The sequence below is a fragment of the Salmo salar genome, chromosome 23 (genome assembly GCF_965601325.2).
Source record: "Salmo salar chromosome 23, fSalSal1, whole genome shotgun sequence".
Classification (NCBI taxonomy): Eukaryota; Metazoa; Chordata; class Actinopteri; order Salmoniformes; family Salmonidae; genus Salmo; species Salmo salar.
Genome location: NC_138313.1, coordinates 28990034 through 29005739, shown reverse-complemented (window position 1 = coordinate 29005739; position 15706 = coordinate 28990034). Strand labels below are relative to the sequence as shown.

General features: G+C 42.8%; 1 protein-coding gene across 3 annotated transcripts in view; it reads right to left on the bottom strand.

Annotated features, from left to right (window-relative positions):
- Positions 1–15706, bottom strand: part of LOC106584340 (leucine-rich repeat-containing protein 7) — a 118528-nt gene that overhangs the window by 15684 nt on the left and 87138 nt on the right. For all 3 annotated transcript variants that reach the window (XM_082968032.1, XM_045706219.2, XM_045706224.2), the window contains exons 19-24: positions 11811–11897; positions 10318–10429; positions 9367–9550; positions 6480–8265; positions 4665–4817; positions 3324–3443 (exon numbers count right to left, since the gene is read on the bottom strand). In XM_082968032.1, the coding sequence (XP_082824158.1) occupies positions 3324–3443; positions 4665–4817; positions 6480–8265; positions 9367–9550; positions 10318–10429; positions 11811–11897 (2442 nt within the window). The remainder of the gene's footprint in view (positions 1–3323; positions 3444–4664; positions 4818–6479; positions 8266–9366; positions 9551–10317; positions 10430–11810; positions 11898–15706) is intronic.

Genomic DNA, 15706 nt, shown 5'->3' with positions numbered 1-15706 from the left:
CAAACCCACTGGTTCCAGGTCATCTATAAGTCTTTGCTAGGTAAAGCCCTGCCTTATCTCAGATCACTGGTCACCATAGCAACACCCACCCGTAGCACGTGCTCCAGCAGGTATATTTCACTGGTCATCCCCAAAGCCAACACTTACTTTGGGTGCCTTTCCTTCCAGTTCTCTGCTGCCAATGACTGGAATGAATTGCAAAAATCACTGAAGCTGGAGACTTATATCTCCCTCTCTAACTTTAAGCATCAGCTGTCACAGCAGTTTACCGATCACTGTACCTGTACACAGCCAATCTGTAAATAGCACACCAAACTACCTCATCCCCATATTGTTATTTATCTTTTTGCTCTTTTGCACCCCAGTATCTCTACTTGCACATCATCATCTACACATCTATCACTCCAGTGTTAATGCTAATTTGTAATTATTTTGCCTCTATGGCCTATTTATTGCCTTACCTCCCTAATCTTCTACATTTGCACACACTGTACATAGATTTTTCAATTGTGTTATTGACTGTACGTTTGTTTATGTGTAACTCTGTGTTGTTGTTTTTGTCGCACTGCTTTGCTTTATCTTGGCCAGGTCGCAGTTGTAAATGAGAACTTGTTGTCAACTGGCCTACCTGGTTAAATAAAGGTGAAATACATTTTTAAAAAACATGCTAGAATCACCTTTGGTAAGTCTCTAAGAGCTGGATTGTACAATATTTGCCCATTAATAAATGCTTTATTCTTTCCTGCTCTGTCAAGTTTGTTGTTGATCATTGCTAGACAGCCATTTTCAAGTGTTGCCATAGATTTTCAAGCCGATGTAATTCAAAACTGTAACTAGGCAACTCAGGAACATTCAATGATGTCTTGGTAAACAACTCCTGTGTATATTTGGCCTTGTGTTTTAGGTTATTGTCCTCCTGAAAAGTGAATTTGTCTCCCAGTGTCTGTTGGAAAACACACTGAACCAAGTTTTCCTCTCGGATTTAGTCTGCGCTTAGCTCTATTCCATTTATTTTTATCCTAAAAAACTCCCTAGTCCTTGCCGATGACAAGCATACCTAAAACACAATGCAGCAACCACCATGCTTGAAAATATGAAGAGTGGTACTCAGTGATGTGTTGTGTTGGATTTTCCCCAAACATAACGCTTTGTATTCAGGACTAAAAGTTCCTTTTTTTTGCATTATTACTTTAGTGCCTTACTGCAAACAGGATGCATGTTTTGGAATATTGTTTATTCTGTACAGGCTATTCACTCTCATTTACGTTAATATTGTGGAGTAACTACAATGTTGTTGATCCATCCTCAGCTATCTCCTATCACAACCATTAAACATTGTAACTGTTTTAATCACCACCGGCCTCATCCCTGAGCTTTCCTTCCTCTCCGGCAACTGAGTTAGGAAGGGTGACTGTATCTTTGTAGTGACTGGGTGTATTGATTCACCATCCAAAGTGTAATTATAACTTCACCATGCTCAAAGGGATGTTCAATGTCGGCTGGTTTTATTTTTGCCCTACTACAAATGGTGTCCTTCTTTGCGAAACATTGGAAAACCTCCCTGGTCTTTGTGGTTGAATCTGTGCTTGAAATTCACTGCTCGACCGAGGAGACCTTACCAGTGATTGACTTGGACTGAAAAGGTGACGTTACTCATGTTGGTTGCCGGTACAGTTTATATGTAGGTGAAGGAGCACCACAATACCTTTGAGCTAATATTTTATAAGAGGAATTGGAGATCAAGCAGTAGAACATTTGAGGGGCAGGTATTCAGCTCCGGTGAGCTTATGCCCAAGTCAAGCACTGGACCATACAGACAATTCTATGTGTGGGGTACAGAAATGGGGTACTCATTAAACACTATTATTACACACCGAGTGAGTCCATGTTGTCTACTATGTGACTTGTGAAGCACATTTTTACTCCTGAACTTATTTAGGCTTGCCATAACAAAAGGTTGAATACTTATTGACTCAAGACATTTCAGCTTTTTGTTTTATTAATTTATAAACATTTCTAAAAAACAATTCCACTTTGACATAATGGGGTATTGTCTGTAGATCAGTGATACAAAATCTTAAATGCAGGCTGTAACAACAAAATGTGGAAAAAGTCAAGGGGTGTAAATACTTTCTGAAGGCACTGTAGGTACTTGTAATGTCACCCTTGTTTAAAAAACAACGGATGTGTAGGGGTAGATTGGGATTTGACATTAAATGTACTGATATGTCATAAATATATACTGAACAAAAATTCCAGACATTTTCCATATGCACAAAAAGCTTATTTTAATAAGATTTTGTGCACAGATTTGTTTATATCCATGTTAGTGAGCATTTCTCCTTCGCCAAGACAATCCATCCACCTGACAGGTGTGGCATATCAAGAAGCAGATGAAACAGCATGATCATTACACAGGTGCACCTTGTGCTGGGGACAATAAAAGGCCACTTTAAAATGTGCTGTTTTGTCACACAACACAATGCCACAGATGTCTCAAGTTTTGAGAGAGCATGCAATTGGCATGCTGACTGCAGGAATGTACACGAGAGATGTTGCCAGAGATTTGAATGTTCAGTTCTCTTCTATAAGCTACATCCAATGTCGTTTTATAGAATTTGTCAGTACGTCCAAACGGCCTCACAACTGTGTAACCATCTAGCTTCTTCACCTGTCTGATCGTCTGAGGCGGGGTGGGGGTGCTGAGGAGTATTTATGTCTGTAATAAAGCCCTTTTGTGGGAAAAAACTCATTCTGATTGGTTGGGCCTGGCTCCCCAGTGGGTGGGTCTGCCATGGCTGCACCCCAGCCCAGTCATGTGAAACCCATCGATCATTAGTGTATAATTGACTAATTTCCATATATATATATATATATATATATGTTAAATAAAGGTTATATATAAAACCTTTATTTAACTAGACAAGTCAGTTAAGAACAATGACGGCCTTAACCGGCCAAACCCAGACGATGCTGGGCCAATTGTGCGCCGCCCTATGGGATTCCCAATCACAGCCGGTTGTGATACAGCCTGGATTCGAACCAGGGTGTCTGTAGTGATGCCTCTAGAACTGAAATGCAGTGTCTTAGACCGCTGCGCCACTCGGGAGCCTCAAACTGTAACTCAGTCAAATCTTTGAAACGGTTGCATGTTGCGTTTATATTTTTGTTCAATATATGAATGAGCTACCAGCCCAATGTTTCATTCAGCAAGCTGGGTGATAATGAGCACTACATTATCAGCATAGTTGAGACGCAAACTAACAATGACATTAGAACACTCAGGCCTCCCACCCAGTCTTTTGCCAGTGTAAAGCACCAACCTTTTTCATTATGTTTTCTGGGGGCACGTCTCTCCTGCCCAGTGAGTAGGGGGCCCACTGAGTAGTGGGAGAGACCACCTCCTGGCCGTTGTCTAATATATTGCTCTGTTGAGAGGGGGTCTAGAGAGAGAACAGGGTAAAGGAACACAATTTAGAGTATCATCACTGCTATGGGGGTAACCTGTATATGCTGCCAAAATGACTACAGTTTTTGCAGAGATAAAGGTGAATCAACTTGCTGTATTGATTATAATGTTATAGTCATTGATAATAATAATACTATCGGAGGAGTATTGCAGCTAGTAATCCAGCGTCCTTGGATCAATACCATGACCTTAACTTTATTTAGATGCACTATTGTAAAGTGGTTGTTCCACTGGATATTATAGGTGTATGCACCAATTTGTAAGTCGCTCTGGATAAGAGCGTCTGCTAAATGACTAAAATGTAATGTAAAATGTTAACTTCTTTATAAGTTTAAAGTCCCGTACATATGAATATATCAGTTGGGTTGTTTGCTTCCTGTCATTTCATCCACTTACAATACTTCTTTGATAGGAATAGACTGTGACTGACAGGTTTAGAGAGATGTTGGCAGGCAAAAAAGTATAAGTTGACTTACAGGCACTAAAATACTTATACGAGAAAGATAAGCAAGCGAGAAACTCTGATAAAATCTCTTTGTTTCATTACAATGTGCTTGTCTGTGTCCTTAAATGCATAGTGTCTATAAACTAGGCCAAATTGCATTGAGGCTACTGAGCGACACAGGGTACAATAATAGCCTTGCACAGTAATACTAACACAGAGGAGTACTGCTGTAACCCATAGAGCAGACACCGTAGCTGACACACATGCAACACACTGCTTTAATATTTCAGACAACAGATAAAAGACAGCGCTTGGCTTGAAGTTGAAATGGAAGGGATTCTTAAAACTTCTTTCACACCAACACAGTTGAAATTGTATAATACTTGGCTTCACTGTATGCATTTTATGCTGATACTGTGATACATGAGTCTCGGGTCTAGACTCATTTTGTAATGCTGGTATTATTTTTGGGCTCAAGTTTCATCCTTCAAGATTAGAATGTACAATAATTGGAATACAAAGTGGACTATAATAAAAAAAGATATACAGGCATAGCATTTCAATGTAATAACATTCTCCATTGTAAGGAAAATGCAGCTTTTGGTAATATTGTGATGCTTATGATGAATGTAATTTTTAAGCTTTTATCCTGGCAAAATAGTAAATATGCAGTACACTCCCTGTATCAAATGAATGTGAAAGGGTTCATCGACACTGAGACTGTTTCTGTGTTTTCTGGTTCATACTCACATTGGGTAGAGGTAGCCACTGTGTTGTTTGGTTTTCATGCTTATTCATGTTATTGTAAAAGTTTATTGTCATGCTTCTGCTGGCATGCGGTGCAGCATAGCCTCCAGAGCACAGCATGCCGAAGTTTACTGTGTTGTGCTTAAGGACAGCGCTCTGATTGGAGGGAAACAATCACGTGACATGAGTAAATGGGTGAGCCACTGGGTTAACGGGATTGCACCAAGACACATTGCGTAGCTGCAACAGATAAAGTGAGCTTGACAAACAGAACAACAGAACAGAGTTACTACAGTAGGCTACCAGCACAAACACATTAAAACACACTCATGGATACAGTACGACTACGTATTTCATAAAAGCAACAGTATGTACTTTTCTTTAAGAGATGTATAGCACTGAAGTACTTGCCTATATTATCAAGGGCCGGTTTCCCGGACCCAGATTAAGCCTAGTCCTGGAATGCTTTCTAGTTCAGAACTAGGTTTAATCAGTGTTAAGCATAATTCAGAGTCTACAGATGCAGATAGTCCGGCGTCCGATTGCGACACAGCTACATGGCTCTGAGTCCACCGTCCGTAGGGGACACACAGCCCAAATGCGCACCTGCCCAAAATTCCCAACCAACGAACGCATCCTCCATTTCAATGAGGATTTGAAAGTATGAAAGCCATTGTTCCAATATTATAGAACACTGCTGTGCGTACGCGTACACATTTTGGTCTCTGGCAGACCCTTTAGGGCAGGGACCATCAGCTAGATTTTTTTATTGTGTAGATGGTCAGAGGGCCAGAACATAATTACAAATAATCTGCAGACTGCAAATTGACCGCAAGAAGCCCAAACAGATATCATATTTGGCTAAAATAGAATCATTTGAAACCATTACATTAGCACACGGTCACATACACTGAGTGTACAAACATGAAGAACACCGCTCTTTCCATGACATAGACTGACCAGGTGAATCCAGGTGAAAGCTATAATCCCTTATTGATGTCACTTATTAAATCCACTTAAATCAGTATAGATGAAGGGCAGGAGATATGTAAGAGAGGGATTTTTAAGCCTGGAGACAAATGAGACATGGATTGTGTATGTGTGCCATTCAGAGGGTGAATGGGCAAGACAAAATATTTAAGCGATTTTGAACTGGGTATGGTAGTAGTTGCCAAGCGCACCAGTTTATGTCAAGAACTGCAACGCTGCTGGGCGGCGGTGTTGCAACTCAATATAAGGAAGGTGTTCCTAATGTTTGGTATACTCAGTGTATATCTCTCTATTATGCGTGGGAATACTTTGGGACAGATATCCAACATTAAAATCACATGGAGCTGATTTGCTGGTGTTTTTACAGTCTTTCATGTCCAAAAATAAAACACTAGAAAAAAAAAGTTAGTTTTTTGTTTGTTTTTTGCTCAGAAAACTTTTGGGGGCAAATAAAATCCCCCGCGGGCCACCAGTTGGGGGACCCTGCTTGAGGAAAACCGACCCAAATAGTACAGACAGATATTGTTAAAGTATGATTTCATACTAACAGTAATAGTAGAAAGAAAATAAAAGTTAAGAGAAAGAAGAGGAGAACGGAGGTAGTGTTTGTGTAATTTATACATATAGTGAAACACAAAATGAGACTGGTGCCACAACTGGAGAACATAACTAAGCAGTGGACTGAACACATGTCTATACTGACGGTCATGCAGTCAGGTGGCGTGTGTGTCAAGACAACAGAAGGCCACATGTAGATGGTGTGCAATCGTGTAATAAACTGGAGGCAACGGTGTATTCCCAAGGTGAAAAAGAAGTTGTCAGACTTACCCGGTCTAATCGTTTGGCCTCTATATGTCTAAGCAGCTGTTGCCTCCAGTCTACTGGCATCTTAGAGGACATATCGTCAGGCTTATGCTGCAGCTGCATGGTGCGCATTTTCATCTCATCGGGGCTCTTTATATTCTCAGTGCAAGTGCTCAGATTATAATCTGGGGGCATCTTCTCCAACAGGGCAGCCATGGTGGGTCTGGCAGACACAGGCCTGGCCTGGGACGCCCCGAACGTCTCCGTGCTGTAACTTCTGGCCGACAGAGGCCGCCGCTGTGTCAGGCTCTTAGTGGGGTAGCCCATGATGGGCTTCTTAGGCTCCTGGTAGGAGGAGTAGTCTTCCTCGTACCTGCCATTCCTCTTGTTGTACTGTTGGTCCTGCTGGGCCATGCTGGCCAGACTGTTCTGGTGCTCCAGCATGCCTTTGAAGTGCTGCCGGCCATAGTGGTCCGACTTCTGCTGCATCTCCTGGGCCTCCTGAACCCTGCGGAACAGGGCCAGCTCTGTGGAGCTGACCAGGGAGTCGGCCCGCCTCAGGAACCCAGGCCGGGAGCGCTGACTGGGGATGGGGAAGGGTTGCTGCTGCTGGGGCGGCTGGTTCTCCTCGTTGACAGAGGGCTGAGAGTAGGAGAACATCTGGTCCGTGGGAGGGTAACCCCGGTAGCCCCTCGGGCTCACCAGCTCCTTGGGCAGGGTCTTCCCCGGATGGTTGACGTACTCAGGGGTGTTGGGGAAGGGTGGAGGGGGCCTCCTCTCCTGCTGCTGATTCCTCATATCCATAGCCCCCTGAGGGTTGAAACTCTGGTCGAAGTGGTAGACCTTCTTGGGGATGGAAGGCTTCTGCTGCTGGCTATTAGTTCCGTAGGCATCATCATCGTCCAGCATGGGGGCAGACTGGCTCCGGGACATGCTCTGCTCCATGGGGCCCGGCATGTCTGGACGGTCAACACTCCCCTGATTCTCTATGCTGGAGCTGTAGGTGTCCACGGGAATACTGTACACATTGTAGGAGCCCATGTCTATCTCATCGATGCTCTGGGACTTCTTGAACTTAGCCTTCACCTCCTTCATCATGGGAGAGAGGCGCTCAGAGCTCTTGCTCATCACCATGGCCCCAGAGCTTGGTCTAGTGGGCTTGGATTGGACATGTTGGTACATGTTGGCCTGCTGGCTGCTGCGCCCCTGCCCAGAGTTCCTGGAGTCTAGGTAACCCCACGTTCCTCTGGAGGGGAACGTGCCCGGCAGCTCTCCATGATGCATCTCCTGCTCAAAGTCGTTGCGGTCAGGATTGGGGCTGTTGCCTGGGGAGCTCAGTTTGGAGGGGAAAGCTGTGCGGTCCTCGAAGGGACTGGGCGTCCTCGTCCAGTTCTGCCACGGGTTGGTAGGGGGAGGCTGAGATACTTCAGTTTCGGGCGTGTTGCGGACATTATGGAATTGGTGGGAGGGGTGTTGATGAGGGGCATCCTGCAGCTCCAGGGGGATGCCCACGATGCGCTCCTGCCTCATGAGGGGCCGGCGGCCCCCATGGGAGGTGGAGGCGCTGCAGGACTTGGAGCCCAGCATGGGGTTACCACTGCTGCTACCACTGGGAGTCTCCAGAGGAGCCTCTTCAGACACGAAGCCTGTGTTGTCATAGTGGGAGGAGTCGTTCCACTGATCAAAGGTGTCGCTGAGGGGGCGCCGCTCGCTGCGCTGCTGCAGTGTGCTGGAGGGAGGGGTCTCTCTGGGGTCTCTCTGACTCAGTAGGGGCTTGGTCTCGATCGGCTTGGGGAACTGCTGGGCCAGCCTGCAGAAAGAGAGTGGGCACATGTATCATAGCATATCATTTCATCAAGGTTTTATTTACTAGAATAGACGGTAACATTCAAAATGGACCTGAAAATATGCTTTGAAATACAGGTTTACATTTATTTCCAACTTTTGATATGTCAAATCAAAGGCTGCATTAAAATAGAAAGGTACTGTGTATTTTAAAGCAATGTTTGCCTGAAGCTATACTGCTGGCATTTCAAAGGGAATCCAATTGCTTTTTTTACCAATATATTATAAAAGGAAAATATGCACAGATTTGAGCTGGACTGTTTCCCATAGAGGTCTGAAAGTATCAGTAGGAATATCAAACAAGTCAACTATAATTGTATCCACAGATGAAAAAAGTATTTTTCAGTGAGAGCTCAATCTGTATCATTTCAGCCAGGATTCAGTTGGAAAAAAGAACACTGTTCTTGGAAGTTCTGGCACGAACTGACTAAAACAGTTTCAAGAGCCCCAATGGTACAGTAGTGTTTCAGCTGCATTTCAATGAAGAAGAGAGTGGAGAGGAACTGTCCCTGTGACCTTGGCTGGGCTGACACAGACAGACAGACAGACAGACAGACAGACAGACAGACAGACAGACAGACAGACAGACGGACAGACGGACAGACGGACAGACGGACAGACGGACAGACGGACAGACGGACAGACGGACAGGACAGGACAGACGGACAGGACAGGACAGGACAGACAGGACAAAGAAAGCAAAAGAGAGGAAAGAGACAGCGAGAGATGTCTGCTAATGAGAGATGTGCACCACGCTTGACAGCTGGAGTTCCACCTCCTGTTCACCCAGGTGCCCTACACAACACCCCTCTGTCTCAGGAAACCGACAGGTGGAATCGATGCCTGCTGGACGACATATTGACACAGTACAGAACAGTACTGGAAGTGACCCAGCTAGCAAGCACTTATCAGACCACAGGTAGCTGTGAGGCCACTGAGCCTCGGATTTTGCTAAGGGCGGACCGATGCCGATCCTAGGTCACCGTAAGTTTGTTATCAGACGAGTGTCTGTGTCTCTGGTTCAGTGTAAGGACTGCATGTTGAGAGTCAGTGAGCCACTACCCACCTGTTGGTCCAGTGTTGTTGAGGCACTCCTCCATCCTTCCCAGCAGCCTGCAGGGTGGCCCCGTTCCCCGGGGGGTTGGAGGAGCCAGAAGAACCCTGGGACGGAGAGTAGTCTGAGTAGGTGGCCGACGAGCCACTGTTGTTCAGGCAATGCATCTTGTCTGGGTCTGACTCATCTATAGATTCTGACAGGGGAGTGGGAGAGAAAAGCATTGGTATGTCTCTGGCGATAGCTACCTGTGAAATGAATCTGAATAGGGGCTTAAGGGGACATCTCATTTTCAAAAGGTCACTGCTCATGTTTCCACTTAAAATGTGGGTTAAAGCTGGGGGGCAAAAGATACTGGAGGGAATTGGATGCCTTTTCTCCTCAAATCCAACAGCGAGCCATTATGTAATGGATTGCAATTAATATGCTTCCTACCGTACCTCATTAGAATACAACACTCCCCATGGACATTCTATAATAATTGTGCATTTCAGGACTATGTTTTGTAATCTCACAGGAGGAAGCACACATGCAATTAGAAAGAACAATAGCAAACACAGGGATTTTCACTGGAGAGCTTAGAATGCTTGAGGATTTTTCATGTCAAAACAGGATTAGAGCGGAGGGTGAGCGTTTTTACTGATAAATGGTCAGCCTCCCACCAATCGAGATATCAACCCAAATGGCCTGTAGCAACTAGTCAATCAGCTCACTCAGAGTGTGAGATAAAAAATACAGTTTGAAAGTATAGCCTCAGAATATAGATACTGGCTTTAAGACATATATACTGTATAGTGTAGTTCTTATAATTGCAGCATACTGTAACAGCTCTTCTTCAACTGTCAAAGTTGACTGTAAATGCTCTAACATCACTGATAGGCTAATTTACAGCATTCTGATAGGGGAACAGAGGACAGTGATCACATATCCTGCATATTACAGCGACAATAGTTTGGGGCCTACCTTTCTTGTCTTTCCCCAGTAATACAACTTTTGGTTTGTACATGGGTGGTTCCACCAGGGTGGGCCTCATATCAGAGATACGGATGTCATTTGGAGAGCCGCCCATAGAATCCTGAGAAAATAAAATGTGTTATTACACCATCGTTATTTCTGAACAAAAGACAGAAACATAAAAACACACACACACAGCTTCTTTAACACCTTCATCGACTTAACTCGACAATCTTGGTGAGGTTCCTGAGGCAGGAACTAACTAAAGGACACAAATATAGTACATAACTGTTCATTATCGTACTGCTTGTATATATTACACTCATAGTGTCTACAGGAACTGATATATTTTATCTATTTCTCAGTGGGGTCCACTGGAGCATGTCCTATCTGTGACTTCCTGCTATTTTAGGGCCCAGAGGGCCAGCTGTTTTCTACAGGAGAGCCTGCCTCCCACACATGATGTCCCACATCTGCAGCCCTGCTCTGCTCACTGTTCCCCCACAGGGCAGGCTGAGGTTGCTAAGCGAGGAGACACCACCAGCCCAGATTGCCTGGCGATCCCCAGGAACCACATCCCAAGAACACCCACTACACAGCAGCGTCTTACTGACATATCTGAATCTCACTCCATTTCCTGTCTCTGTCCTCCCTCCTGTTTTCCTAGACAGCTTCCATTTTTACAATGCAAATAAGTGGTGCTAGTGTAAAAAGAGGCTGCAACAATTTCCAATAGTCGTGCGGTATATGTTTTAAACGCTATAATTTCATAAGGAATACAATCCACATCTATGATGGGGCTACTATGAGGGTTAGCATGTTCAGTTCAGAAGTTAAATGACACGCAATGATGCTGTCGTGTAACGGTTGCATTCAAAGCTCAATTTGATATATATACCTCCGTTTCAAGTATTCAAAGTGATTCAGTCCATTTTGACAGCTGGACCTTTTTCTGCTTTGGGTAAATATGCCACCTTAAATCACTCCCAAGGTTATGTTTCCATAATTTACCAACACCTTCTCTGTGCCTGGGAGTAATGGACAAGGCAGGATTGATGCTTTGACCACATCTCAAATGAATGCTTGATTAACTCAAAACAAACAGCTGTGTAGAAACTGTAGTGTGTGATTCCACTAAGTGCTGGAGTTAGCCTTGGCACTGCCAGTCTACTGTCCATTTGCACACAAAACTAACAGCTATATAATCTACACTACAGTATAGTGTATAAGCTGAGTTTTACCAGTCATGATCCACAGACTTTGCATGAAACAATTCAAGTCCAGCTGTAGTACTGTACATTATATACGTCACAGATCAACATATCTTTGCAATAGATAGTGTGGCTGTTAGCTTTCTTTCATCTTCATGGTTCATGCTAGTCAGACTTCGTTTCTCCAGATGTTTCATAGCCTTTGTCAAGGTGCACAGAGGCAGTGTGAAGTCACGCCACCCGAGCCGTGGTTGAGCAGACTGTCTAATGTCTGATCTCACAGCCACTTACTATGAGGCAGAAACAGGAAGAAGCTGTAACGGCCGATGATGTATTCTCTGGCTGTGGCAGCTTGGGAACCACGCGATGTAAAGAAATCTAAGCAAACAAACAAACACACATACAAACAAATAAAAAATGTAGAGGAAGTGTTCATGGTTCCACAAAAAAAAGTATGTGTGAGATAAAGAAGCATGGGTTATGGCATCAGCACCCCCACCCAGTGCCCCAGTTCTCGTTGTGTCACTGCGGCACCCAAGGGTCTCTTTTCCTGGAGCTTTGCGGGGGGAGACAGCATGAGGCAATCCAAAGCAGTAATGGACACAAAGTACACAGGACATTGCAGCTCTGTCAAAGGCATTGCAGCTCTGTCAGAGAGCTAGGGATATAGCAGAGTTTGCCAAGCATAGTAGGACCTTCCAGCTTTAAATGAAAATAAGCAGTTTCTAGCTGACACCTTGGAACCTATTTCCACTGGAAAAGGGATTCTATATGTATTTTCATCTTATAGGTAAAAAATACATGAACAAAAAAATCGGCATATCATCTTAACTTAAATCTATGCTATGTTAAAAGGACTAACAACCAGCATAAGTGCATTTACACCCCTGATATAAATGGCCCAAACCCTGGGCTCATATATTTATAAAAAAATGATTTAACCTTTATTTTGACATGGAGTCATTGCTGCAACCAAGGTCTCTTTTCAAGCACCACAATACACATCAACATACAATAAACACATTAAACTACACATTCATATGCACAAAAAAATACACATTATTATACACAACAATAGGCAAAAAGAAAAACACAATCATAAAAAACAGACACATTCTTCAGTAAAAAGGTCCTCTAACAACCGTCTGAAATGCAGTAGAGGCACCAATTGTGTACTGTAGATCATTCCACGCATAAGGTGTAAGGAAATTATAGGCTGATTCACCTAACTCTCTAGACACCAAAGGAGTCTCCAGAGTTAACCAACCCTGTGAACAGGTTTGATAACATGTAATTTTAAATCTTAATAGAGACGTTAAGTAAGTCGAAAGTTTGTGGAGCAGGGCTTTGTAAACAACAAGAGTGTAATGATGTGATCTACGTGACTTCAAAGAGGTCCAGTCAACCTTCTATTAAAGAATACAGTGAAGAGTAATAAAACGAAGGGTGCTATGAAAAACGGCATTCAAGGGCTTAAGAGTAGAGGCAGCTGCACTTTGATAAATAGTATAACCATAATCAAGAACAGGTAGAAAGGTTGACAGCACAATCTGCTTCCTGCTGACTAGAGAGAGACAAGATCTGTTTCTGGAAAAAAAAAAGCTAACTTTAAATCTTAGTTTCTTAACGAGCTCAGTCGTATGTTTTTAAAACGATCAATCATTGTCAATCCAAATACCAAAATATTTGTATGCAGGGACTCGTTTGATTATAGAACCATTCGATGAGTAAAGATGTAATCCATCTGAGACAATCTTGCGAAAACCTGAAAACAACATGTATTTAGTTTTGCCTGTATTAAGTACGAGTTATAAAATCAGTAAGGGATCCTGCACAAGTGCAAAATCAGACTGTTGTCACAGCCAGGTCAGCAGTCGGGCAACTGTGTACATAATAGTATCATCCGCATATATATTACATTTTTTATTTTTTTACCGATTGACCAATAGCATTTATATAAATAGTGAAAAGAACAGGTCCTAGTATCAACCCCTGCGGAACTAATTTATGTAATTCAAGACTTAAACCCATCAATCACGATGGCCTGAGCTTACAAAGAAATGACAGTAAGAAGATACAAGAGACAGTACATATTGTATGTCCTGCTTTATTCATCTCCAGATGCTGGCCACTTGACTCTGGGAACAGGCGTTTAGAGATTACCTATTCAGATCTAGCCTCTGAATACCATTGACATTTAACACTGACCTTTGCTCTGTTTGTTCAACAGCCTCTGCTGTTCGTTGTACAGTATTTTTCTAGCCTTATCACAGCCAAAACTTCAGCGCCAGGTTACCCTTTGGGGACTTGCAAATGCACTAATACTTAACATTTGAGTTATGGCCGAGTTAACTTCCATTTTAGCCACAATATGATATTATGCTTGCCAAAATAATGCAACTTTTTGCACGCTGCATTAAAAAACAATGAAAACAGCACCTCAGCAGACACTAACTCCTCTGCGTATTCAGAGAAAGAGAGCTAACGATTTAACAAAGACCCAGTTGAGGCCATCATGGGGGCTTTGAGGCTTCCAGATGAAAGGATCCTATGATCTCTGCAGGTTTTATTCACATCACCTCTAAAAAGCTGCTGAGCCACAATTCCATGGCCCTGGATTTAATACATCGCCCTCTCAAGCTCTGTCATGCCTGGCAGTATGTCAAAAACACTGAAACCTCCCACTGGGCAAAAATTGGTTGAATCAATGTTGTTTCCATGTTATTTCAACCCAAAAATGAAATGTGATGACGTAGAATCAATGTGGAAAACTGATTAGATTTGCAAGAAGTTATCACCGTAAGGGAATTTAGTATTTTTTTCACCGACATTTGTACCTAAAGCCAATGACAGGGTGACATTTGTGACTCATTTCAGGAAAATACGCCTTCACAGGAGAGGCAATGAACGTAATATTTCTTTATTTATATGAATCAAAATGCATTTTTGGACAGAAATGCCTTCTGGAACACGTGAACTTTCATGTGCCTTAACAAATCTGTATGCCTGTGAATACGAATACAATTGTTAAATTACGAGCCTAGTTGGTTTAGCCATGGAAAAAGTGAGGAACCTTCCAGCTAGCCATGATTGGTTGAGATAATGGATGGGCTGGATATACCAAGAGATGAGTTCGGATTAGTCTGCCATGTAGTGCGCTTCTGTCTATAACATGAGCTGCTTAGTATGTGTAAATGTGTAATTTTTCTAAAGTGGCTTTTTTGAAAGACATCACGAAGAACTGCAAAAGTGTTGCTAAGGCTCTCCACTTTCTGGAGGCCCAAGTTTTGAAATCAGTGGAATGCCCGGTGAAAGCAGAATATGATAGCTAAGGAGATGGAGAAAATTCAGGAGTTTGATTGCAAATGTGGAGGGAGTCTAAAAAAGAACACAGAAGGCTGTCGTGGGCAACCATGGCATCTGTGACAGAGAGGGAGAAGCGTTCATCCATGTATACGGGTAAGATATTCTATATAGCTACATTTTCCACATTGTACGTTTCAAATTTTGTCAGAAAGTCGTTTTCATTGCAAGTTAAAGCGTACTGTTAGCAAGCTAGTTGGCTAGCTAACGTTACGTGTATGATCTGTGTAGTAACATTACTCATATCTCAGAGCCATTTGCATTGCTAGATATAGCCTAATGTAAGCTAGCTAGCTAACATTGAACCTAGCTAGTTGGTTTAGCTTTAGCTACCTATAGATTCATGCATGGTAGTAACATTATGATTTTGGATTATGATTCATTGTTTAGCTAGCTAGCTACATGTCTAAACAAAAGACTCCACTAGTAAACATTTCACTGTACCGTTTACACCTTCTGTATTCTGTGAACGTGACAAATAAAGTTATATTTTACTTGATGTAGTGTGTGTTTAGCAGGGACGTTAATGTGAAGAACAACATGACCTGCACTAAAGTAAAATTAGGATTTAACGTTAGGCCAACAAGACAGTGTCCAAATTCAAAAAATCTCTGGTAGAATGCCCTGCTTTTATTAACAAGCTATAAACAAACTAAAACATTGTTTAGAAAGTTGCTTTTAGTTACCTGGTTTGCTAGATTGACATACACTAAATTCATTTTTAAACGGATGGGTTTATTGGTGTTAAAATACACCAGTTATGCTATTTTGGACCATCATGCAGCCTGTTGTTTTTGTGTTTATACCTTTACATAATGACAATG